The sequence below is a fragment of the Chenopodium album genome, chromosome 5 (assembly GCF_948465745.1).
Source record: "Chenopodium album chromosome 5, dcCheAlbu1.1, whole genome shotgun sequence".
NCBI lineage: Eukaryota > Viridiplantae > Streptophyta > Magnoliopsida > Caryophyllales > Amaranthaceae > Chenopodium > Chenopodium album.
Window position 1 is genome coordinate 12,056,248 of NC_137838.1, and position 16,525 is coordinate 12,072,772.

Below are 16,525 nucleotides of genomic sequence, written 5' to 3' on the forward strand. Positions count from 1 at the left end.
TGACGAATCCCCTTGCTTCCGGTATTATGTCTGTCTTGTCGGTGGGGGTTGTTGTCGGCTTGTCCCAGCTTGGGACCGATATTGAGATAAGTGTCCTCTTCTGATGAGATCTTCAATTTTCTCTTTCAACTGAATGCACTCCTCAGTATAATGGCCGGCGTCCCTATGAAACATACAATATTTTTTCACATCTCGACCCTTAGTTATCATCGGGGCCGGTCGGTTCCAATCTTCCTTGTGCTGGTTAATCGAGTATATAGCGGCTCGGGGTGTATTCAACTAGGTGTAATTATTGTATCGTCCCAGGCCCCTGGCCGGCCTGCTCGCTTTTTGCTAATTTTGATGCTGCGAGTCGTTCCTACCGACGTGTATTTATTGCGCTATATAGGCATTTTGTCGCCGAGGCGACTCCACCGGTGCGGCCTGACTGCTGGCTTTCAGGAGCTCTTCACTCTTGATATAATCGTGAGCTTTACCGAATGCGGTGCCAAGATTAGGAAAGCATTTGCGCGCCATATACCTCTTAAAATCACTGTTAGCCAGGCCATTCATCAAAGCCATAACTGTATTTCTTGCTGCAACTTGGGTATGGTATTTGCTTCGTTGTTGAATCGTCGGATGAAATCTCTCAAGGACTTATCCTTTCTCTGTTTAACTGCCATGAGCTCTCCTGATGTTCTCTTCTTGGCACTGTTACTTATATACTGACCCGTAAATAATTCCACCAAAGTGTCGAAGTAGTCGACAGAGCCGGGCTTCAGGTTGGAAAACCAATCTGAGGCTGCTCCTACCAACATTGTTAGGAAGACCTTACACCAAACGGCATCCGTGTCGGTGTACAGTAATATCTTTTCGGATCTCCCTTTCCGTCATACATACACGACGACATCTTAATTTTTTCCATCTGTTGGTCGAGAACCTCCTGAGAGAAAGGAGATATTCTCGGTCTGACTATAGCTCGAGCTGCGCGCCTCTTCGGCCCGCTGCTAACTTCATGCCGACATGACCCAGAATCACGAATGATATGATGGCTAACCAGCCCTAACTCTTCCCGGTCATGAGTCTGAAGATGGGGCTGAGGTCCTACCTGTTCAAATTGTTTTTCAAGATTAACTCCTACAGGCCTTGCCGGTATATCGCCTCTTAACTCACCGGTAGCCACCTCGGACTTACTTTCTCTTTTTAGACATTGCCCGCATAACTCTGGCCGTAATCTCTAGTTCTTCTGGGGTAAACCCCTCCAAAGGATCTGGGGTTGTTGCTCGGTTTCAGTCAGGTGTTATCGGGTTTTCTATTGCATTGCCATGAAGAAGGTGGGTTTCATCCTCTACCACGATTTCGGGTATATTGTTAACGGTTTTACTAGTGTTAGCATTAAGGATATTGCTGTCATAGTGCCTGTTCTCGATTTCCGGTATCGGTGTACTATTTCTTTGTTTCCTTCCATGACTGCTGAAGGTCCTTTGGACGGTAGAAGTTATTACTATCCCCTCCTTCTAGCGCCAATTGTTCCGGGTACGTTCTTGCACCGTTATGTCTCGAGGTTGGTAAAGGTTTACCGTCCCATTTAATACCTGCACAATCAACACAGATTAACTAGCCCGGGGGGTTATCCAGGAATAACCGCTCTGATGCTTAAGTTAACAACCTGAAGAGAAGAAGAAATAAGAGAGAGAAAGAGTTTTTTTTAGAGAGAGAGAGACAGATTGTACCTCCATTACGAAAATATGGATGGGTATATATAGGAAAATAACCAAACTGGTGCCACCTAAGGCTATATAAATGGCAAACCGACCTTGTGGATAGTAGGTGTCTACGTGGTCGGAAGCAGCTCTCCACGTGGCCGAGAATCGGGCCGTTATGGATGCTCAAAGGATTTGCAAATCGATGATTAAGTAGTAATACGAGGCCATTATCGGCTAAATAGCGACGTTGTCGGTATTGTCCCGTACAATATTAATAAAAAAATAAGGCCAACTTTATTTGATGTCTCTCTTTCAACTTTTTTTTGAAACTAGTCGTTGGTGCACGCGCTACGCGCGTGCCCCCTCGACGGTTGGATAAGTACGTTTCGTGAATCCGTATGGTTTATGTAGCATGCGTGGTAATACAAACCATTGCGTTATAAAAAGAGCGCGTTGCATACAGAATTGATCAAAAAAATGCAATTTTGCTTAGGCTTATGTAATTATTTAATTAGCCTTAATTTGTGGGCTGATTGAATTGCTTTGTAACTAATCAAAAGTAGTATAGGTGATTACTTTTTATTCATGAACTTATATATTAGATCTAATCCTTTTGTTTTTTTTTTTCATATTATAATTACAACAATGCAAATTTAATTACCTTGTTTAGGAGACATGGCTTACAAAAAACATCATTACCAATGATTAAATTTAGAGTTTGATTTAGAATAGTATTATGTTTCATGTTTTTCGTAAACTCTATACAATGTAAATATACAATTAAGTCTACATCAAAATCGTAGAACTTTATTAAATCGACATACATGATTGAAGAAACAAAACATTCCAGAAATCTCAAATTTATTTAATCATCTATACTACTCTAAAAGTAGCTCACTTAATTAGATTATCGAAAGAAATTCATTTACTAATAATCTAAAATAATTAAATTAAGAATCATTATTAAGCTGCAGATAAACATCAAATGTAATAACCTTCCCTTGCTTAAGCTTTAGCACAGCGCCTTCATTAATCTGCACTTCATAATCTTCAATCAATTTATCAACACCTTTTCTGATAAAACATCTTACGATTTTATTTTCACAAATGTGGACCTTCAACTCAGCCTCAAAAGTTGTATCATAAAGACACAAAAGAACCTTAGTCGTTTCTGTAAGGTTTTGAAAATGCTTCCGAGCAAAATCTACCGGGACATTCTACATTAAAAACCAAAAAAAAAAAAATTAAAACAAGGCAAAAAAATATAATAGACAAATAAAGACATTCTTTATTTGAATAAATCAATATGAACACACATACTATGATTCCCTGCGAGTGATATGATTCAGAGAATACAAATTGAAAGTTTCGCCTTTTCAATTTTGCTGAAATAGTATTTGCCCAAGAATTTGCTTCAATCATCATTGTCGAACAGCCTTTAATCAAAGGCTTGCGACCACGTTTCTTGCTAACACTACTATCTATATTTGCCATATGTATGAAACTAATTGACACAATAGAAAAAGTTCACTCCATACGTTAATTTATAGGTAGCAATTCAACTTTAATCACTAATTCTATAGTCAAGTCAAATACATTTAATTACAATTATAAGTTTCACAAGGGAATTTGACATAATTAATAAGTTAGACCATGAAAACTATATTAACCTATACGTTATGACTTTAGGTGTGAATATATAGTAAAATTGATATGTGGTGTAGTTTTTTAAAAAAACTGGTGTTAAAACAAAAATTAAGATTTTTTTTTTAACAAAACGAAGCCAACACATGTGTGTATAAATATCATGCATAAAAAGAACTATGGGAAAAATTTTAACAACTATTTTTAGACTGTCTAGAAACATGTAGTACATATAGAGTGACGTTTTCAAGTGAAGAATTTGAAGAGCCATATTGTGCTTTGGAAGTTATGCGATTAATTTATTACAAAAGGAAGTTACAATGATGATATTGGGCTTGATTAGTCAAATCTGTTATAAGATTTTTTGGTTTTGGGTGTATTATTCCCTGCTATCTTCTGTCTTTCTTCCGTTGTTGTTTTTTTTTTCTTTTTCCTTTTTTCAAGGGCTTTCTTCTAAGCATCAGGATTACATTGTGTGATTGAAATGGGGAGTACTGATAGTACTGCTACTTCTCTCAATGTTTTCTCACCGCCTGTCTGGAAGCCCAATGCTTGCAAATCTCAGGAGGAGAATATTTCAAGCTTTCTGTTGTACTTTACTGATGTTACAAAGCAGATGAACAGTCATTTGGAGGTATTGCGACAGGGGAAGTCGAAGATAGAGCAGAAAATGGGTGTAGGTGAACATAGAAATAAAAGAAAGCAAGAGGTTGAAAGTGATCGGTGTGCACGAAAATGTATGTCTGTTCAATCTGATGGTGTGCAAGAAAAAGGTCAGATTCATGGTGAAGATGAGTTTGAGGAGACTGAGGAAGATGATGAGACCGATGAACATTCTGAGAGCATGCATGTTGAATTCTGATTCAGATACGGAGCCTAGAAAAGGGAATGGCTCGTTATTGGATGTACCCTTTCAATCGGACAGCAATTCTAATTCTAGGGATTTCTCCGGTAATGAGGATGATAGCTGGTATGATTCTGATTCTGAGGGCTATCGTGAACAAAATCAGGAAATAAGCGAAGATTCTGAAATGTATAAAATGAGGAGTCTGTAAGGGAAAGTCACAGTTAGGGAATTTGGTCAATGAGATTCATCTTGCTTTGTGATCTTTTGGATGGCTAACATGAATTTGATCTTTTTATTTTGGTCTTTTTTGTATTAGATTATAGACTCTAACTATTTAGGTAGAAAGATCAAGTGCAAGTTAGTATGAAGGTAGTATAGAAAGTTGGACTTTTGTAATGAAGCAAGCTATTATAAATAAATAATAATGGTTGATTATTATTTAGAAGTATTGGTTTTGTGCTTTTGCTCATAATTCTATTGTGTAACACAAAAATGCTTGATTAATCCTTATATAGTTTTATCAAAGTCGGGAACTCGTATTACATAGAATTAGAATATGAAGCAAAAGAGTTATCTTGTAAGTTTTAATTTTTTTAAAACTGAGAAATAATCATAAACTTAGCATATGTACGATAGCTCTTTGTCGTAGCTCATTAAGATGGTTGATGTGAAAAGGCGTTTTTATGAAATGTTGTTTATGCAAACTCTCCCGTAATTGCTTATCTTAAATATTCTTTCTGTAATAATGCTATTTGAAAAATGATACTTTGATAGCGTACTATAGAGGTAGGGGATCCGAAAAAACATAATTTACATTTAGATGTATTTGTATGCTGTTTATGTCCATACTCTTATTTCTTTTTTACGAAGTTTACCTCATGAGCTATTTCTAAAATATGAGTTAAAGTAGTAGCAACTCTCTAAATTTCAGTAATATCATGGTTATCTTTATTGGTATTATTGTCATCTTTAATAAGAATAGTTGTGTATTCTAGATTCAAGTGTAGTAGAGGGAATCTATAATAGTTGGATTTGTGATGTCAATGATTTGTCTAAGTAGTACTCATTTGATTGTATGACTTGTTAGGGAATCAAATATTTGTGCTCATGCATTAGCAAGAGTCCTGTATTTTAGTAAGTGTGAATTATTAAGGCTTGACTGCGATGATTAGTCTAGATTTGACCTTACAATGCAATTTGTATGGAGTAACGTGAGAGTAGCTGCTGGGTATATCTGAAAATAGGAAAAGATGCCTGCATTTATCAAGATGTTTTGTTGAATCTTAATGCCACTGCACTTTTACAATGACTTTGTTTAATCTTAATGCCACTGCACTTTTACAATGATTACAAATCTCTAGTTTCATATGAGCACAGCTGATGTGGAGTGTGTAACTATTCTATGATTAACTTTTGCATCTTAGTTTCTATATATAGTGGCCTATATTTATTGTAAAGTGCAGTATGCATGGTTGTAGATATAGTTGCAGTTCATATAATGGTATGTGTATTAAGCTAAATAGTAAAGCAATCTGTTCAATTAATGCAGTAGGCATAATCTAATCCTAAATGCATTTGTTTTGATAGGCTGATGAAAATGTTGTGATGAAATGGGTAATCAGAATTGAGGAGAAGCATCAATCTTCTGTTGTATGTGGTGTTCATTGTTGTTTTATTTACTAAGTTGTTTTTTTAAATGTTTCTAAATATTTCTTCTCTACTGCTTTGTGTCTATGTTCAGGAAATCCCTCCAAATTTCTACCACATTCTAGCAAATCAATGTGGAGAATTCAAGGTTTTTCGGGGTGCTGATGGAATTTCGTGGAGTGTCACTATTAAGAAATCTTGTAATGTGAGCGGTATTAGACATATATATATTAAAGAAGGGTGGAGGAAATTTATATCAGATAATGATATTGAGGTTGGAGATATATTAATAATGTATTTCAAAGGTAACGGCATATTTCATACACGAATATTTGCCTTTCATGGTGAAGAAAAGACCTATCTCAATGCTATAATACCAAGGGATGGTAGCTTAGAAAGGAGACCTGCATTAACTAACCTAGAACTTGATGTTCATCTATCTATAATGCAGCAGAAGTGTTCTGCACCTGCCTTTAGGCATATATTTCGGGCACCTTATATCAATGAAGGAACTCTAGTATGTCTGACTTTCTATCTAAATTAATTGTTTCATGGTTCTTTTTTTTTCTGTCTTTTATTTGGCTTTGATTGTCATGATTGATTGCTTGTGTGAAAATTCTTATAGAATGCCATTTTATGCAGGTTGTTCCTTCACTATTTGCTAGAACTTATTTGAAAGAGATGAAACCATGTACTGTCGTGTTGATTCGACACAGACTCAAACAATGGTGTGCTGAGCTTCACATTGCTCGAGAAAGGAATGTGATAACTGCTTGCTCGCTTAGAAACGGTGTTAATCTGTTTTATGAAGATCAGTCCATTATTGAAGGCTTTGGTGCTGTAGTAGTCTATCGGCGAGGTTATCCTGTCCTATTTGAATTTTTGCTTGGACCTATGTAGGTGTCTTAAGGTAGCTGGCTGTCTGGTTATATGTGCATCGTATGTGTTACAGTAAAATGGAGCTCGTTAAATGCTGCTGTAGTGTTTACCTAGTAGGTGTGTAAGGTTCTACTATTGTAAGGACTGATGTTTAATCTTACTGCATTGTAGGTTGATTGTTTAGGTTATGTGGCAAAATAAGATCTGCAACGTAGCTAGCTAATGTGTGGAAATAATATGCCTTTTATTTATGGTTCTGTATTTAGTTTGCGTTGTAGCTTGACAGTATTTTAATTATATAAAGCCTGTGGCTGAGAACACGAATGATAGACTTGTTCTTCGTTTTAGGAATTTGTACGAGAACATATATGCAGCTAACATCTGATTTAACAGCAACTTTCTCATGAACAAGAAAGGATTACCAGTTTAAAGCCATGGCTATCAGATGTATTTCTTCAAGTCTTCATAAAGTAGGCTATCGATCTTTTAACCATCACCTGCATTAAGGGTTTCTAGTATCTGCATTACCTCGTCTAAATTCCTATTCTAGAATAACAAAAAGTATAAATAAAAGCCTCAATATTAACACTGAAAAAGTTAAAGCTTGTAGTGATTGATTTAATTGTCTATCCTCTATAGTAATTATCTAGCCATTAAATTAAGTAGAAAAATTCTATAAGAAGTTGTAATATCCATCTATACATATATTTAGATTTCTCCGTTTTTTTTATCTAAATAAAGAAGAAGATAACGATAAACAAGCTGTATAGTCAAATAAATGAGAGATCGGGAAAAGTATATAACTTTCTGCTGTATTATAAATAGATATCCTGATTTAAGGATACTAATACATACATTGCAGCCACTTTTTAGTGTTCTAGCTAATATCATAATCATTCACATTACAAAAGACTTCTACTTACTTAAAGTACGATGTCCAAAAGCTTACTTCCACTGCCTAACATGGCTTACTACATCATTGCATGATTATATACAGAAATGATGTTTATTGGGAACACAAGGTGAGCAAAATGTTCCTTGTAAACATCCATAAGATGCTGACTTCTTAGCTTACTTAGATACCTAAAATCTACCATTTAGTGGCAAAAGATGCTGCATTTTCATAGACTTCAGTGTGCTTTCACTTATGCATCACTGAAGCTGGGTGTAGTAGAGTTCTTGTTATCAGCAATATCCTGTTCAGCATTGTCCTTGAAAAGAGTTGTACGGAGTTTCTTCCTCGGAGCATGGTCTTCATCTTCTGTGTCCATGTCCATATCTGCATTCATTGGTTCCTTATGCTTTGCATTGCTTCGTGGGCGAGAAAGCTTGGCCCAGGTAGGTAGTTCATCAGTTGATGCTGGTGATTCCGAAATAATGATACCCTTGCTTGCTGGCTGATCTGGAATTTCGAAACAGTCTGTGTCGAATGCCTGTGAGGCTAATCTGATCTCTTGAAACTGCATTGCTTCAGCAAAAGCCTCATCAAATGCTGCTGTACTGCTAGTGTTGAAATTAGCATTGCTATCAGGTTCCGACACAACAGGCGCCTTGCCATGAGCCTTAGCTGTGGCTGCATAAGGCGGAGCATAGGGCTGCTCTGTATTGGTAGTGCAAGTCAAAGGCACCATTGAAGCTGGGATTTGAGCATCTGGTTCATTATCCTCTACAGCAACACTCTTAAGAGTCCAAAGCAGTACACTGTTCATTGCTAATTCCTGAGTAGGAGTCACTTGGATGTAAAAAGGTTTAGTGGAAAGCATTTCATGCACCACTGTGAAAGCTTCCAAATTTCCCTGTAATGGTAAACAGACACGGTGATTAGCAAGTGAATAAAAGGGCTCGCTATGTAAATGGTCTTCAAAGTTAATCTATGAAAAAACATCTAGACAGAAATATTATAGCAAAATTTAGAAAAAAAGAAACAAAGTAGAACAATCTGAAGCAAGAAAGTAATATGCATAGTATAGGTTGCTGTTGCAGTGTAAATAACATGGTATACATTTGAATGAAGATGTAAAAGAGAATAGAGTATAATATGGTGGTTGCTTCTTACAGTGCTTTTCATATTCCAAATTTCATTTGCCTTTTTCCGGAAAAGCCTCTCTGTGTCATCATTAAACGCTGTGAATGACATAGTCCCACTTTCATCGACAGCGTCAAACTTAAAAGTCACTCTGTACAAGTATGTCATTAAAGAGTTAGAATTGGCAGATATTTTAATTATGCTAATAGCAGTTTATGTGTTAGTCCTTGAAAAGCACCTGTAGGCAGCAGTGGTTTCTGGTTTTTTGCAAGAGATGCAAGGGAAGGTAGTTCACAGGAAAGTGTGTTCTCTTTCCGCAGCCTACGCAGCCAATGTATGCATTCACTCTTTGTAAGTCAGGGTCTGGTATAGTAACTTTAATCCATGCTACTTCATCTGGGATCGCGTTTGATGCCTACATTAATTTAAGCAAACATTTCTAAGAAGCTCTATATGATAGAATATGTATGATTATGTAGTTATTTTCAGTGTTATGTAATAAATAGAAGGCTGAACCTTTTTGCTCCTCGGTTCAGCTATGGTGACCACTTTTTTTCAGCACTTGGGTACCTTACATTCAGAATCTTTTCTTGTCTATCAAGCAGCACATGCTGATATAATTTGGTCCTGTAATTTAAAAGAGAATCAGTTAAATCTATGACATAAATGAATGATTTCTCTACTGTTAATATAATACATGCATTCATTACCATTCGCGAAGCATATCAGCCCTTTCTCCTTTAGGATTCATAATAATCCTAGTAGACATAGTAGTGTTCAAACCGAATCCTGCATTGAAAGGCAAAAACTGTTTCAGCCTAACTTCTACATTCATAGAACATTTGCTTAGGTACATGTAATAATTTACCTCTTGTGTGGCGAGTTTTCAGCGCAGTAAAACCCACAACATTAAATCTCTCTGCCCAGTTACTCATTTCATCACAGGGTTTACCAGTCAGATCATTCCATGCTGAAATTGTTATGGCATGGTCTTGGCTGATACATTATTCACTATATGCTATTAGCTATTCAAATGAAGTAGTGCATCAAAGCAAAAATATGTGTGATAAAGATCTAATGGCCTATGATTACCTTGTGTCAGTAACAGAAATTTCACGTACTGGACTGTCACGCCCACGAATGTTAGATATCATTCGAGGTGCATCCTCAACAAATAAAACGACACCAACAATATCTATTTAGGCAGAAAATTGCAAAATTATTTCAGAGAATAGTGAAAGATTATAAACTAACTTTAGAGCTAAAGTGTCTATGAATAGTATAAATAAGCAGGATAATGTTACCAAATCTGCCATTTGGATTAGGCGATCTTGGAAGAGTTGACAGCGGCTGATATCTAGGCTCAATTGGACCAGCTTCTGGATTCAGTCGTTGAATGATAGTTTGTTGTCCAATGGTCATCTGATATGGAAGTTCTTCAAGGTTGATTTTTTACTGTTCATCCATATAGGTAATAGGAGCCTTTGATATTTCATACTGGCCAGTTGGCTTTAGAACATCTTCATATGCATGGATCTGATCTCCAAAAAGAGCACATCGCATTTTGTTTTGCTGTTTATACAGATACTATACAAGTTAACCTCATGTTTATCTAGCCATATTAAGATTATGTTTTTATAAAGCAACGAAGTTGAATATAAGTAATGCTTTATTTATACATGAAGATATGCTAACAATAATGACCCAAAAAGGTTAAAATAAAATTCACAACCAGCTATAGCTCAAAATTCGCTCAGACAAATAAACCCGAAATATATAGTGCATATCTAGCCCATGACATATAAATACATTTTATCTGAACATTAAAAGATATGTTATTTATGACATATACTATTAGAAAGCAACTTAATGTACTCAAACTAACTCACAATTTCATATTTTCAAAAACAAAAAAGAAAAACAACATCTGATCTATTTTAGTGTTGGTTTCTCACCCCTGTGGCCTTATAATAGTACATGAAATAATCTATAAATTTATATGCTTATTATCCAAATTTTAATACAAATAAGTCTAATTCTAGGCTGTGAGCAAATATATAGTGCATTAAAGGGAAAAAAGAAGAATTTTACTGGAAAAAAGCTACAGAAAAATCAGCAATACCTTCTCATCTTCTAAGATGATTGTTTGAAATATAACACCAGGCTTCTTGGGTGATGGCTGAGGCCTTCCTTTTTCAGCCACAGTGACCCTAACCTTATAGTCTTTGCTTTGAGTGTTAAGGTCATCTAGATAAACAGGTTCAAGCTTTACCTTCGAAGGCGTATTCATTTTCTGTACAAAGGTTTAGAAACAAAGCAAAGGAATTAAGGCAGATACAGCTAAGAAATACAGGAATAGGGTCTGCCATGCAAGGTAATAAATAAGTGCATCCATGCAAGATTTATTGCATTATCTAACACCTTACTACGAAGGATATACATATTTATCTAAATTTAAATTTTGAATGTAGTCTAAGGTTAGCATAGGAAAACTTGTTGTTAGCATAAAAACAAGAAAAGATGATTATTTTTACAGCAACTGCTTTTCTACTGATAGTAAACATAAACAGAAAAATAAATTGCACAAAATATATATAGATAACAATAAAAAAAAAAGTCTTGAATATTTACTACACAAATTATAACAAGATAGTGAACAATTTATAAATAAATGTCAGAAAAATAGAAGCAGCTAATAAAATGAAGTGAAGGTTTTTTTTTTTCCCCTTTTAAAGAAAACTATGTGAAATATAATGTTTTTTGATATATAAGTAGAGTTATGATTTAAAAGTACATCAAGAGTAGTTAATAATCAAAGGAATTGGAATAATATTTGAACTAATTGAATGCTTCAACATGTAATCATACAAGAAAGTTAACATTTGTGTCTGTAAAATGGAAGCTTTGATTTTGTGAATGAAAGGCAACATATTTCGTGCTGAAAAAATAGTCCGAATGAAGTGAAAAAAAGGAAGAATATACCTTTAGAGAGTATGGAATAACAGGGAATTAAACAATGAATGAAGAATAAAGATGAAGGTAGGTGGGTATTTATAGCTAAATCCTAGGTATCAAAGGTGACCTAATTTTTTTTTCACCTGGGTACTGTGCTAAGCAGTAGAAATACTGTTGTTTACTCCAAATTCGTGTATCTAGAAATTAGTATGGGGTAATATGCTGAAAAGTTAGTATTGTTATAAGCAAAAAACTCTGTGTTTAGTAATTTTAGTGGGAAAAGTACATGCATTACTTTTTACTTAAAGAATAAGGAAGTAAGTTTTCTTATTTTTGTGGCCAGAATTATGCTAAGCTCTAAAGATTAGCTGTCAAACACTATGTGGAAATGCTTACCATGAATAGTAAGTTTGACTTGTACTTGCATACTTTCTTTATAAATGAAGCTAAGTATAGTAGCAATGCATATATGATTACTTTTTGCAAACAAAGTGATGACACTTCTAATTTGGGCTCCATTTTACAAAGCCCAACAAATATCCCAAAAAAAAAAATAACCCATATATTTTGGACATCCTAAGTCTACAATAACTCTAATATTGGTCATCTAAATTAGTTCAGTAGACGTATGCATTTTACTCTTTAGAAGTAGGTTAGAACAAGTGTAACCCTCGGAAATAATGAAGAGTTTAGATAAGAAATAAATTCTAAATGCTGTATAAATACCTTTCTGTTATACATTAGGCAGTATACTAATGAATAAGCTAAGCTACATTCACTTTCTACTATAATAGTTCTAATTGCAATATAGTTCCTTTTAGAAAGGTTACCGTAAATTTAAAGCTTGTGTATTACTCACCAAACAAGTGCAAATCTGATTTGTAAACATAGGCTATATCTGCAAGAAAACCAAAGCACATAAAATTCAATGAATCAGGATCTTATAAACAGTAGGAATCTATAAAACTAAGTTCATTATTTAGGCTAATCATTGCTTGGAAATACGTACCAGTAATAGGATTGTCAAGAGTTAATATTAATAAGGTGAGAGCAGAAGAATCGATACATATTTCACGGCCGAAGTCAAATATAATGGCCACAGTAAGAACAGGCATAAAACGAATCTAGTACAATTTAACCGTAATGTGTATACCTTAAATTCCCTTTAATGTAGAAGATGCTTGAATACTAAAATAAACGCAAAATAGTATAAGCGTCATTAATTCAATATAAAGTGGTTTTATTCCTATAATAACAACAGCAGCGCGCACTCTTTAATTCCATATAGTTTCTCTGCAAGGTGCTTCAAGGATGGTAAAGGAAGACCAGTAATCCATAGCTAAAAAAAGTCGGCTTAGCTTTAGTAGACACTGAGAATTAAGTAATAACTATTTTAGACTGCAGTATTAATCAATTATGGACAGACATATCATTAATAGATTTTATAAATCAGTTCACTTAATGTTAGAAAAGAGCACATTCCAAACATATGATTAATTTAAAATTTTCAAGGACTTTTATCACTTCTATTAAAAGCATGTTAAGCAGAAGAGTCTCATATTTCTCACCTACATTAGCAGCACAGATCGGAGAACCAAGGCTAGGTGATATGACGATATTATCAAAAGCTCTCGCATCTGTTCCAGCAGCCCTAATAGTGAGTATAAGACTTTTCTGCAGATAACAATAAATCGAAAATTTGGCAAATAATTATTGTTTACTATCATCTCATTGATACCCGGTCTTTTAGCCTTTCTAATGATCTTAACTAAGATCAACATCTATTATCTATTGTGATTACGAGTCTGAAATATTCTTTTGAGTTAATGTATAACGAAGTATCTAATAGTGCTGAAGCTCTTCATAATAGAAATGACTGCCAAATGCATGTTTCATTTGACTTAGACATTTCTAGACAAATGAGTTGTAACCAAAAAGGTACATGTAATGGCCATTGCAAAGCAGTCTTGTGTTTCCTATTCTATCAATTATTTAAGAGTATAACACCCTGTAAAACCATCAGCATCATGAGAACCTAACTACAGGAATCAAATTCAATTTAATATAATAAGTAACATGCAGCTTACCAAAAATTGCACTCTCAATAAATACCATATATGCTTTATAAAATTAGTATCATATAAGATTTAGTTCACGCTACAGCTTATAAATTTTGACATAGCAGCCTCACAGCAGTTGTAAATAGATATCGTAGTACATTCATTAGCTATTTTAACAATGCTGATGATGCCCTCATCCTAAACTTGCTCAATAACAAGACATCTAAAATGTGCAGAAGAATTAACAAGAGCTGCAAAAAATAAAAAGAGGATAAACTCAATGGCTACATTATAGCAAACATTAATTCCAGGGCTCCAAAAAAAAAACCCACAAACAAATACCTGCAAACTCCCACAGTAACAAGTAAGCACTCACAGTCACTTATTATGAGGTCTGCAGCTCCAAAAACATTTGCACTGGGTGCTTAATAACTTTTTCCAGAGCGTTTTCTTCATGATCTTCTCCTTTTTTCCCCCTGAAACTGAACATAACAGGATGAACAAGTAAGAACTACATCAATTTTAGAGGTACTACAACCTAGCTTCTGCATAAAGGTTAGCTGACACATTCTAGCAGGTGAATACAGGATTTAAAAGGTATACAAATCTACATAAAATGCATATAGCAAAATCCTCAATCACCTATAGCAATAAGAACTGGTCCACATTTACCTTAGGCTTCAACATATTAACAAATTGTGAGTATTACTCTGCATCATTTTCAAGAATATATGCTAATCGTAACAGGTCAAAAGACACTACATTGCTAACAGCAGTCGAAGAACACTTCCCTGTAGGTTTCTTTGTAAAAACACATACATCTTTTGCTTTTTTAGCTCGGGATAATGCGACATAAAGTTGGCCATGCGAAAAGCATGGACGTGGAAGATAAATTGATACTTGATTTAGAGTTTGTCCTTGAGACTTATTAATAGTCATTGCAAAGCTCAATTTGATAGGAAATTGGTTCCTTTCAAACTGAAATGGATACCTGGCACCAGTAGAAGGTCTTAAACTCACTCTATGTAAGAATACTTCTTCTCCTTTGTAGTGGCCAACTGCAATAGTACATTGAATCACATTTGGGAAAAATCTCTTGCAAATTAGTCTTGTGCCATTGCATAAGCCAGAAGAAGGGAGCAAATTTCTCAAAAGTATGACAGGGCAGTTTTCCTTCAAAATCAGCTCATGAGGACTCATTCCACCAGGGCATAGCTTGTTGATGAACTCCGTCGGATAGATGTTACATGTATCATTCAAAATACCATCAAAACTCTTGTATATAACAGTTTGACCAGGAAATTGCTCAATCATAGACGTGTTAATAGAATCGACATCATCATTCATCGGCGTTAAAATTGCCTTTTCAGTAAACACTCGACTATCAAACTGTTCCTGAACAACCACTAGTAGAAAAAGGCTCATTTGCGTCGCCATATTTGCGTCACTCATTCTAAAGAATGAAGCAAATGTGTATTTTTACCATACTTTAAAGTTATTTGCGTCGCTTGTTATTAAAGAAGCGACGCAAAAAACAAGTGTATGTTAGCTTTCTATCATTTGCGTCGCTCTTATTTATTGAAGCGACGCAAATAATAAACTTATTTGCGTCACTCATTTACTGACAAGCGACGCAAATAAGGCAGTGAATAAATTGCGTCACTCTTTTAATAAATGAGCGACGCAAATAACAAATTTTCAGCATTTCAGATTTTGTTATTTGCGTCGCATTTTTATTATAAAGTGACGCAAATAACCCTGTTGCACTTTAGGTTACCCATTCTGCGCTTTTTTGACCTTAGCTTTTCACTTTTACTAATTCACTAAACAGAGTTGCTTAATTTCGACCCTTCAATCCAACAAATTCGCCCAAAAAACACCCACAAATTCGCCCAAAAAACTGCAATTCCCCAGCAAATTCAACATCCAAAATCGCAATCAATTCTGTTAGGTTGTCCATCGAATGGACAATATCCTGTGGTAACTCGATCAATGCATTTTCTGTCTTCTGTAATTTCCCATTGCCTAGATCAAGCAAAAACCCATAATAAGCAGGGTCTTCTCTTGCTCTAATATTTTCGGTAAGTCTAAATTTGATAAAGTCAGGCCACAGGTAAGAAGTTACAATACTTGCTTCAACTGCTTCCTTCATAGTTTTCTGAGGGACCACTGGTAAAACCTGCCTAAAATCACCTCCAAAAACAACAACCTTGCCACCAAATGTAAACTTGTTACTGCATATATCTTGTAACAAAAGATCCAAAGACTCAAGGTTTTGCTTCTTAGCCATGGAAGCCTCATCCCATATAATAAGTGCAGTTTCCTTTAGCAGTGCTGCTAAACTTCCTTGCTTTGGAACATCGCAGGCTAAAGAAGCTTCGCCATCAATTGGTATTTTAAACCTTGAATGAGCAGTTCTACCCGAAGGAATGTTTGCTGCAGCAATTCCAGATGTAGCCGTAGGTAAAACAATCTTGTTCATTAGCCGTAACTCTGCATACAACGCATTGTACAAAAAAGTCTTTCCAGGACCATCAATAAAAAAGGCTCCACCTTTTTTCTGCATAACATGATCCATAATACACACAAAAGCAGCATTCTGTTCAAAGTTCAACTTAGAGCGGCAACTTAAGCATTCTTCTGGGATTGGAGCATCAAGGGCATCTAGAATGTCCTTCGTTCTTCTGAACTCAGCATCAACCTGGAAATTTAAATAGTCTAGACCAAAAAATGCAAGAGATTTACCCATGGCTTCAAGGTGCTGTTCTATAGCCTTGACAGT

At 35.2% G+C, this 16,525-nt stretch overlaps 1 protein-coding gene across 1 annotated transcript; it reads right to left on the reverse strand.

Moving 5' to 3' along the window:
• Window positions 1-12,534: 12,534 nt before the first annotated feature.
• Window positions 12,535-16,492, reverse strand: LOC145632597 (uncharacterized). Its single transcript, XM_081684951.1, has 7 exons — window positions 15,668-16,492; window positions 14,453-15,138; window positions 14,177-14,225; window positions 13,948-14,085; window positions 13,256-13,357; window positions 12,693-12,807; window positions 12,535-12,581 (listed from the first exon to the last, which is right to left on the reverse strand). Exons 1-7 carry the CDS (start codon window positions 16,490-16,492, stop codon window positions 12,535-12,537), a joined length of 1,962 nt encoding a protein of 653 aa, XP_081541077.1.
• Between the last annotated feature and the right edge of the window lie 33 nt (window positions 16,493-16,525).

Coding starts and splice junctions, on each gene's coding strand:
- LOC145632597 (XM_081684951.1), bottom strand. CDS start 16,492: ATGGGTAAATCTCTTGCATTTTTTGGTCTAGACTATTTAAATTTCCAG. Junction 14,086..14,176: donor AAGAAAACGCTCTGGAAAAA/GTTATTAAGCAC, acceptor GGGAGTTTGCAG/GTATTTGTTTGTGGGTTTTT. Junction 12,808..13,255: donor CTCCGATCTGTGCTGCTAAT/GTAGGTGAGAAA, acceptor AAATTGTACTAG/ATTCGTTTTATGCCTGTTCT.